Source organism: Heterodontus francisci, chromosome 22 (genome assembly GCF_036365525.1).
Source record: "Heterodontus francisci isolate sHetFra1 chromosome 22, sHetFra1.hap1, whole genome shotgun sequence".
In the NCBI taxonomy this organism is placed as follows: Eukaryota; Metazoa; Chordata; class Chondrichthyes; order Heterodontiformes; family Heterodontidae; genus Heterodontus; species Heterodontus francisci.
In genome coordinates this window covers 80,293,648-80,304,047 of record NC_090392.1, presented here as the reverse complement: position 1 = coordinate 80,304,047, position 10,400 = coordinate 80,293,648, and the positions used below count along the sequence as shown (strand labels likewise).

General features: G+C 47.9%; 1 protein-coding gene across 7 annotated transcripts in view; it reads right to left on the bottom strand.

Moving 5' to 3' along the window:
- Window positions 1-2,404: 2,404 nt before the first annotated feature.
- bcl9l (bcl9 like) overlaps window positions 2,405-10,400 on the bottom strand; it is a 150,571-nt gene continuing 142,575 nt past the window's right edge. For 4 of the 7 annotated variants that reach the window (XM_068054143.1, XM_068054142.1, XM_068054144.1 and 1 more), the window contains exon 10: window positions 4,747-10,398. In XM_068054143.1, the coding sequence (XP_067910244.1) occupies window positions 9,257-10,398 (1,142 nt within the window). In that variant the 3' untranslated portion in view covers window positions 4,747-9,256. The other 3 variants (XM_068054146.1, XM_068054148.1, XM_068054147.1) reach the window with 2 other exon arrangements.

Below are 10,400 nucleotides of genomic sequence, written 5' to 3'. Positions count from 1 at the left end.
GGATTTCTGACTGTGGGAATGATTTGTTTTGGGTGGTTGAGGGTTGGGGCAGTGGGTTTAATATTGAAGGGATATATGACTTCACGCACTCAGGTTATCTGAACCGTACCCGCACGACTCCAACAGGAGCTTCTCTGGCAGCTGGGTGAGCGGCTGAATGCTCTCTGGCCATGTCAACCCCCGTCCTCCTCCTCCGAGGTTGCAGAGCGTTCATCACCTTCCTCCTCCGAGGATGCAGAGCGCTCGTCACCTTCCTCCTCCTGCAGCTCCAGTCCTCTCTGCTCCGCTAAGTTATACAAGGTTCAGCAGACCATTCTGGACACCCTCGATGGTACAGACTGAAGGCCCAGATCTGTCCCGAACCTGAATTGTATCCTCAACACGTGGTCATGTGCCCCTTGTTGTACCTTTCCTCTGCATCAAGGACAGGGCTCCTCGTAGGTGCCATGAGCCATGTTCTTAAAGAGTAGCCCTTGTGTGCAAGGAGCCACCCGCTGACTGTGCTTGGAGGTGCAAAGACCAGTGGGAGATGTGACTGTTGCAGAATGAAGACATCATGACAACTTCCAGGATATCTTACACAGATATAAATGAAAACCTTCCAGTGGCCCCCAGGAGGCTGATCCTCTGCCTATATACCCTGTACTGGGGGGCGGGGGTGGGGGGCATCGCCTCCTTCGAGCTGGAGCTCTGTGTCCATCCCCTCTGTCTTGTGGAGCAACATGGGGTTGTGGAGAAGACAGCTGCTGTTGCTGCTCCTGCTGGTATTCCTTATCAGAAGGCCAAGGCAGATCTGCATAAGCTGCTCCCATGCTCACAGCAGGAAATTCAGATCAAGGTAAATAATATCCAAGGTTGGTGAAATAACTTCCACAAAGTAGGAAATTATCTGTAAAGCAGTGAAATCCAGTCCTGTGAGCAGAAACTTTTCACATAGGCAGGGCAGCAGCTATGCAGTTTCACTGTTTAAAGACTTTCCAGCCTGTTAGTTTCATTGATTAATGACTCTCCGCTGTGCTCTCGCCCTGTCACCCTGGTGAGTGTCACACAGCTCAGGAAACCTGTGCACTGGCTGTTAAAGCCAGAATACTGGGTCAAAGGCTCAATTAATTGGATATCTGAATATTTATATATGACTGACCTGACTGCTCCACTGCGGTCTCCCACCACCTCGGAATGCACCCCAGTAAAAGCAGAAATGGGGCAGGATCAGGTCAGGTTTCTGACATGCCGGCATTTTTGAGGGATTTAAGCCTTCTGCCCACACCTGAACCCTGCCCCTCTTGGCAGAGGTGAGGTTTGCGGGAGAGAGGGAGGGGCTTGCGGGAGAGAGGGAGGGGGAGGGAAGGAGGGGTCTCGGTGTCCATTTGTTCTTCCTTCCCTGTCTAGTGTTGCCCGAGAACAAGGTCAAGTTGCTCAGTGTTGTTATTGATATTTGGCACATGGCTAACAGGATATTATTGAGGAAAATAAACCTGGCCAACAGCAACTTGCAATACAGGTGAGAAGGAGATAACCTCAGGCTGTGGGTGGCAGTCTCGGAAGGGAGGAACAACTCACTTCCTGGATCAAAAATACAAAAATATAAACAACAGATAATTAGCTACCAGTCAGTCATTTAATTTGGGAGCTTTCATTAGCATATTAATATTGTTTTGCGTTTCCCGATGAAACAGAACCCCAAAATTTTACATGACATAAATTCTCTCTAAATCATCTTTCCCCTTAATCCCACTTCAACTCTGAATCCCACTTCCCCTACTGTTTCTGATTGGACATTCCGTGTCCCAACCTTTTGTGCGAACCAAAATTCCAGAACCTCCCTCCTTCCATTCTTTTTGGAGATGATTTTAAATTTATCCTCACTGGATCATTGATTAATGGACACAACTTGTCAGCTTTTTAACACTGCCATCCAATTTTTTAATCTTCTCTGCTCTTATGAAAAAAGCCCCAGTAGCTCCCGTCTCTCCTCGTAACTGGAGCGTTTCATCGCTGAGGTCATCTTATGGCATCTCTCTGTGGCCTTGACATCCAAACAAAAGAATGATTCGAGCATTATCTCTTGGCTTTTGTACTTGATGCCCTATGAAGGTAAACTTGGATCCCAATGCTTCTTTTTTACAGCTTTCTAAACTTGTGTTCCTACCTTTCAAGTGCTCAGTGTCTGTGGCTAAGTCTGGTATCAGAGACCCAATAACCAGATTGACCTGTAACCCATTGCGAATGTGGATTAATTTATACATTCATCCCATATACCACTCCAACACCACCCACCCACACCTGGCCACCCACATCGACCCGCCCACTCGCACCCGCCACCCACCATCCACCTACACCTACCACACACACCACACCCACCAGCCAGACTTCTCATTCACACCTCACACATACTCCCACTGACTCTCCCTGCCTCATATACACTTGCACTTGACCGTCTCCCAAGAAAACCAGAATGGAGCCGGAAACTATCTTCCTCTTCTCATTGCCCACAAAGGGCACAGACCCAGTCTGGGAGACCCTGCGCTATATGGTGGGATATAATCACAGGTACAAAAAGGCTAATAGAATGTTTTCATTTATCTCAAGGGGGTGGATTACAAAGTGAGGAACTCATGCTTCAGTTGCATAGAGCCTTGATCAAAACCTGTTGGGAGTAACTGTGCTCAGTTCTGGGCACCACAACACAGGAAGGATATATTGGTCTTGGAGGGGGTGCAGTGCAGATTTACCAGAACTTAAAAGGTTGGATGAATTTTGCTTGTATTGCCATGAATATAGAAGATTAAGTGATGATCTCATTGAAGCATTTATGATTAAAGGATCTGAGAGGGTCGACAGAGAAACTATTTCCTCTGGTGGGGGGAGTCCCGAAACAGGGGGCAGAATCTTAAATTCGAGCCAGGCCATTCGGGGTGATGTCAGGAAGCACTTCTTCACAAAAAGGCGAGTGAAAATCTGGAATTCTCTTCCCCCACAAAAAGCTGTTGAGGCTGGGGATCAATTGAAAAATTTAAACCGGAGATTGATGGATTTTTGTTGGGTAAGGGGATTTTGGGATATGGAGGAAAAGTGGGGAAATGGGATGTACTTCTTCCAATTTCTAATGGAAGTTAAAACAGGGAGGCTCCTGTCAGCAACTGAAGAATAAAGTGCAGAACCGTGAGGTGTGGAGAAATGAGCAGAGGACCTGCCCTTGGGCATATTACCACTACACATTATCTTGGTGATAGAAGTACAAAAGTAGTTTCAAAATCTCTTTTCTTAGATTTGGAAACATGCGCCTACATTCCCCTGCACACGCACACCACAATGACTCACATCGTGCTTTGTGGGTACCAATTATTCATTTTCCTACAACTCCAAGCCCGCTGACAGCTTAATGGCAGTAGGAGGAAAGATAATGGAATCCTTTCTCAAAGACGTAATAGAAAAACATCTTGCAACTGAATACAATAAAGAGTAGTCAGCACGGATTTCAAAGGGGAAGATCATGCCTGACCAATCATACGGAATTCTTTGAAGTAGTAACAGAAAGGGTAGATAAGGATAATGCAGTAGACATAATATATTTGGATTTTCAAAATGCTTTCAATAAGGTATTGCATTGCGACTAAGGTCAGAACATGTAGAGTCGGGAGCAAGCAGCAGAATGGATAACAAGCAGGCTACAAAACCAAGCGTATGGGTTAAAGGTAGCTACTCAGACTGGCAAATGGCGACTAGCAGCATTCCACAAGGATTGGTGCTGCCACCAATGTTGTTCACCATTTACTTAAATGATCTGGACTCGGGGAACAGAAACACAATTTCAAAATTTATAGATCCCCCAAATTGGGGGATTTAGCTTACATAGAGGAAGACTGCAACAACTACAAATTGCATTTATATAGTGCTTTAACATAAAACATCCAAAGACACCTCACAGGAGCATTATAAAAGGAAAATTTTTCATCGAGCCACATACGGAAATATTAGCGCAGATGGCCAAAAGCTTGCTCAAAGAGGTAGGTTTTAAGGAGCATCTTAAAGGAGGAAAGTGAGGTAGAGAGGCTTAGGGAGGAAATTCCAGAACTTAGGGCCCGGGCAGTTGAAGGCACAGCCGCCAATGGTGGAGCGATTAAAATCAAGAGGCCAGAATTAGAGCTCAGATATCAGAGTATCGTGGGCTGGAGCAAGTTACAGAGATTGAGGTGTAACTTAACTGGGAGCTAGTGTGGGTCCATGGGTGACAGATGACTGGGACTTGGTAGGAGGAAGGACACAGGTAGCAGAGTTTTGGATGACATCAAGTTTAGAGAGGGTAGAATGTGGGAGGGCGGCAAGGACTGCGTTGGAATAGTCAAGTTGAAAGGTATCAAAGGCATAGATGAGGGTTTCAGCAGATGAGCTGAGACAGGGGAGTTGGGCGATGTTACAGACGTGGAAATAGTGATGGTGTGCATATGTTGGAAGCTCGTCTCAGGGTCAAATGTAACACCAAGGTTGTGAACCGTCTGGTTCAGCCACAGACAGTTGCCAGGGAGAGGGATGGAGTTGATAGCCAGCAAGCAGAGTTTGTAGTGACGACTGAAAACAATGGATCGAGTCTTCCCAATAATTAATTGGAGAAAATTTCTGTTCATCCAGTACTGGTGTTGGATAAGCAGTCTAACAATTCAGCGACAGTGGAGGAGTCGAGAGAGATGGTGGTGAGGCACAGCTCGGTATCATCAGGGTATATGTAAAAACTAACGACATGAAAACAAAACACAAAACATTAATAAACTTGCAGAATGGGCACATAATTTTCAAATGAACTTCTATAATCAATGATGCGAGGTGATACATTTTGATGGGAAGAGGATGTCACATCCTCTTTGGAAAATTAGAGTCTAAATCGTGGATCTTGGGGTACAGATACACAAATCATTAAAAATGGACTGGTAGCTTAATAAGGTTATTAAAAAAAAAACTAAGCACTGGAGTTCATTTCTAGAAGAATAGAATTGAAAAACAGAGAAGTTATGTTAAACTCGTACCGGTCCTTGGTTAGATCACACTTGGAGTACTCGGTTTCCATATTATAAAAAGAACACAGAGGCGCAAGAGAAGGTGCAAAGATTTTCTAGAATAATTCCAGAATTGAGAAGTTATACCCATCAGAAAAGATTGAACAGGCTGGGGATCTTTTCTCTAGAAAAGACAAGACTGAGAGGTGAGTTGATAGAGGTCTTCAAGATTATGAAAGGTTTCAATAGGGTAGATGTAAAGGTGGTGTTTCCACTTGTGGGGGAAGACCAGAACTAGGTTCATAAATATGTTAATCACAAATAAATTCAATCTGGAATTCAGGAGAAACTTCTTCATCCAGAGAGCGATGAGAATGTGGAATTCCCTCCCTTGTGGAGTAGTTGAGGTGAGTAATATAGATGTATTTAAGGGGAAACTGGATAAATACAAGTGAGAAAGGAACAGAAGGATATGTTGATAGGGATGAAGAGGAGGGGTTGGGAGGAAGCTCACGTGGAGCAGAAATACTAGCACAGACCAGTTGGGCCGAATGGCCTGTTTCTGTGCTGTAAATCTGATGACACTTGATCAATCAGTTGAGTGTTCGGCTTATTTTCTCACCACTCGCTCCCTGTGGCATACATGCCCACTCCCAATTGAGCAGAGCAACCTAACCTGCACCATGGCCTCTGCCAGTGCTGGGGCATACCAGCTGCTGGCAAGAAAGACTTGTATTTCTCTAGCACCTTTCCCAAACTCAAGACGTCCCAAAGTGCATGTTGTAATGTGGGGAACACACTAGCCAACTTGTGGACAGACAGGTCCCACAAAAAGCAATACAATGATCTGTTTTTTGTGATGTTGGTTGAGGGATAAATATTGGCCGGGACACCGGGGAGAACTCCCCTCCTCTTCTTCCAATAGTGCCATGGGATCTTCTACATCCACCTGAGGAGACAGACTAGGGCCTCGGTTTAACATCCTATCTGAAAGTTGGCACTTCCGATAATGCAACACTCCCTCAGTACTGCACAGGGAATCCCGACCTGAATTTTGAGCTCAAGTCTTTGGACTTTCTGACTAGAGGCAGATGCTACCACTCCTGCCCCAGCCACGGTGCCCTCTCCCCGGCCCATAACACCTGCTGCTCACATTCAGGGATGTCGTCCCAATCGGAACATAAACCGGGGTGAGGGTAACCAGCCGTATCTCCTGCTTTCTCCCCTCTCCAGCCGGGTATTGATGAATACCGGGAAAGGACACAGTAGTGAGAATAAAAGAGCGAGATGCACCTGGCTGTGTGGCATGGGCAGAGGTGATAGGAGTGAATTCACTCGAGTACATTTAATGCAGCCAGGATTGTGCTGAGCAAGGTCGGACCACCTCACCTGGAGGTCAGGAAATTTTTGAGCTGGGTGAGGGACTACAATGCTGGAGAGCAACAAGTTGGAAGGAGTAAGAGAGAAGTTGAGTATACTCGTGAAGGAGTGGTCAAATGACATCAAGCTTGAGTTTTGAAAGTCTAGGAGGAAGGGTAGGCTGAGTGAGGTGAGGAGTCACCTCCTGGACCGGGAAAGGAATAGTGGGGGAGATAAAGTAACTCCGTTAGGATGCAGTGGAGGCAGGATTGTGACATTACTGTGACCCCCCTAAAAGTTTCCTTATTGCCCCTCATGAGTTTCCCCCGGGGTTCTTTCATTCCCCCCACCCTGCTGAGTTTCCTCATGTTCGATTCTTACGTCTGGTTCCAGGCATCGTGCAATCAGTCAGAAACGCCAACAGCACTTTCTTCTCAATAAAAATTTTTTTCTTACAAAATCAGTTTTTTATAATCTGATTTATTTTATGAATGTCTGTATTATATAAACAAAGAAACAAAACCAGCCTCTGCACCGAAATGTGCAAAAAAAAAATAGTTTCAAATGAAGGACTGTGGCAGTTAAATCTGTCAGAGAGACCCTTCCCCCACTGGACCCCCTGAAACTCTCCCAAGACTTTCCTCTGGGAGACTCCCCCGACCCAGACCCTCCCGCCCTCCCACAATGAACCGTCCCAACTGCAAATGAATGTCTCAGACTGAGGTCATAAAATCCCTGTCAGGACCAGAGCTGGACAGATATCTCAGGCTGGGATAAGGAGCAGGGTTTGGATGTGGGGGGGGGGGGGGGGGGGGTGGAGGACGTCAGCAGGGGCTGCAGTCCCCACCCCCCAATTAATCAATTGATTGATAATTCTGGGCCACCTGATTCACTGACTCATAAATCCTCCCCTTGTGTTACCCATATTGCAGGATTCGTGCAGGTGTATTGGGATCACATCCCATACCATCCACATTTCCAGTAAAACCCCATCAGTGGGTTAACATTTACCCTGCCTCCCCCTCCTCCGCCACCCCACCCCCCCCAGCAATCCCAGTGTACCCACGGGCGAGCGGCAAACTGCTCGCGACTTGGCAATTCCTCAGGCCTTCCTGACCCAGACATTAGTGCAGTTTCACCTGGGTTACTCTGAATGCCAAAGACCCCCAGCATCACCCGCCAGTGTGCAGAGCAACAGAACTCCCATTTCTGATCTATTAGATCATTTGTAATCGAGTTTATCCTGATCCCTGGGGAGGGGGAAGAGAATGGGTGTGATTTAACCTAACCCGCCCTTCAGGAGACTGAGGGATCGGGAGCAATGGCGGTTTTACATCTGCCCAATTTTACTTTCGGTTGAAGTTTGTAGGGAGTAATTTCCGGCTGGGAATAAAGCCTGATCCCAGGGGCTTCCCGACAGTTGAGTTAGGTTAACACACATTAACATTCCCACTTGTACCCTCGTGTCCAGACTGCAGTTTGGAAGCTGCAGCTAGACCAGAGCATTAAACATCTGCAGTGAGAGGGACCCACGGAAACAGGGCACAAATGCCCAGCTCTGGGGTGACTTTAATGTCACATCCTCGACTCTCAGGAACAGGCAGTGGGTGACTCTGTGTAGACAGCTATTGCACTAAAAGTGGTCTAACAACCATGAGTTAACCCTCAACCATCAATCCTTTAGAGACGGGTATCTACAACCAGCCAGATTATCGAAGCTCAACTGTCCCCCGGCTAACGATGGGTAGAGAGCAAAGGTCACAATTTGTACTCAATGTTGGACAGTGTGGGGCAACACTGGACCAGAACAGTCTGACCTTGCAGCTGTTGCAAACACCCAACAGTAAGGGACCCATTCTCTGTGCCAATGCTGCACTCAGGAGGGGCTGAGAGGTGAAGAGGAGAAATAACAGAATTAAAAGTGAAATAAGTACCAGAGAAAACTGCATATCACAAAGTCCCCGATCCAAACTATCCCAAAACCCTGGTCAGCTTTAGCTGCCCTGGTATTAAAAATCATTGCATTATTAGCACTGCCCTCAGTAACTGAGCTGACACTGCATTGCTGAATGACCCACACGTGTCGTGTGTATGTCAACATTCAAACATCAGTGATCAGAGAGGACTACGCCTGGGTCACAGTTTACACAATAACACCCTCCCCATTCCATAGGGCTGTTTACCAAACACCCTCACACCCCTACCCTCTTACTGCCTGATCCCCATTCCAGTCTCTGCGAAACAGAAAGCAACAGGGACCAGGTGACACCAGGACACAATCTGTTACAGGTCCATGTCATTGTGAGCACAGCTTCTTCACTAAACCACAATGATTGATCCCAACAGGCGAGGGGCAGGGCAGGGCGTGGGGCAGTGAACTATGACCCCACAACTGGAGCCACTGCTGACCCTGAAAATTGCATCTCAGAAACCTGTTATGAACCTTCTGGACTGCGACCTTCTGTTTTGGAAGAGGGTCTCCTTCCGGCAATTTCTCTGTCACAGTTCTAGATGGTTCTCTAGCGAAAACACAGAGTTACAGGAACCGTAAAAACAAATCACAGACTGAGGCAGAATATATACAGCAATAATAAATCCCTTTGCACGACAGCGGTGAGGAAACCAAACGAGAGAGAGCGAGAGAGAGAGAAAAAAAAACAAAACAAAATTGAAAACACAAATGTCTGGAAGTCTTTCGGCCGAGCTCACTCTGTTAAAAAATATTTTGTTGACTCTTCCCCACCCCCTCCCCCCACCCCCAACAACCCTGCCCCTGTCTTGGTATAAACTCTTCGTCTCCTTGGTTTCTGGCCTCATTTTTTGTAATAAAATTACTTTTATTCCCCTCACTCATCACTGTTGCTTCTCAACTTGCATAAATCTAAATTGTACGAAAAGAGGAGACATTAGAATGGCAAGTTGGCAGCGTTTCCAGGTCCTGGGACAAAGGTGATGGGTGCATCTAAAGACATACTCCTCTGTCTTAACTGCTGAGGAAACATGATGCTCTGGTGGGGCGGTGTTCCCAGTACACCCACCTGTGGAGGCAGCATGTGTCCAGCTTGTCCGTACATCTCTCCTGACAGCGAGAGGCTTCTCTGCTTGGCTTGCAGCATCATGTTCTGTTGCTGTGGAGACATGAGAACCTGGTGCAGGCTGTTCCCCATCATGCCGTGTTGGGTCGGCATGCCTGTCCTTCCCATCATGGGTCCCGGTACCTGACCCGGGTGGAAAATGTGCATGCTCAGGCCCCTTTGCACCTGCTGCTGCTGCTGTCCTGGAAGGCTGGATCTGCTGGGGGGAGCTTGCTCTAACATCATGCTCTGAAGGTTCATGAGGTGAGGGTTGGAAGACGGAGCTTTTGACACTTGGGAGTCAGCCTTGGGGAAATACTGGAGGGTGCTGCTGGGCCTCTCTGATGGAATGATGCGCGAGAGATTGAACTCTGGGATCCCACTGGCCGAGGGTCGAATCACGTCCTGAAGTTCTGGGTCGTTGAGGACTGAAGCCACTCCCGAGAGCTGGTAGCTGTCTCCTCCGGATCGGCTTGATGTGTTCTTGACCATCAGATGCGGAGGAGGGGGTTGTTGTTGCTGCTGCTGAGGGGGGCCTGATCCAGCAGGGACCCCATGTGATGCAACGCCCTCATCGTGTGGCATGGCCATGCCCGGGGGGTACACTTGCTGCAACCCAGAGCCTGGAGACTGCAGGGCATTGTGGGACTGGTGCTGCATCCGCTGGAGGACCATGGGGTTCTGAGGTAGTGTCTGAGGGCCATTACCAGACAATGGGCCGCACGGTTGCCCCAGCGAGTCCTGGGAGGGGTGCACCATCATGGGGCTCTGCACGGCCATTCCAGGACCGTGCCCCTCGTGCAACGGGACGTTGGGCCCCATCAAGCTGGGGGACGGCATCATGGGGGCTGGGGGTTCATGGGACAGGGGCTGCCCCACCATGCTCATTGCCAGGGGGCTGTTGGCAGGTGCTGATCCAGGGCCGCTTTGTGATACCAGGTGCCCCATCTGTGGATTCTGGCTCCCGCTCAGTCCT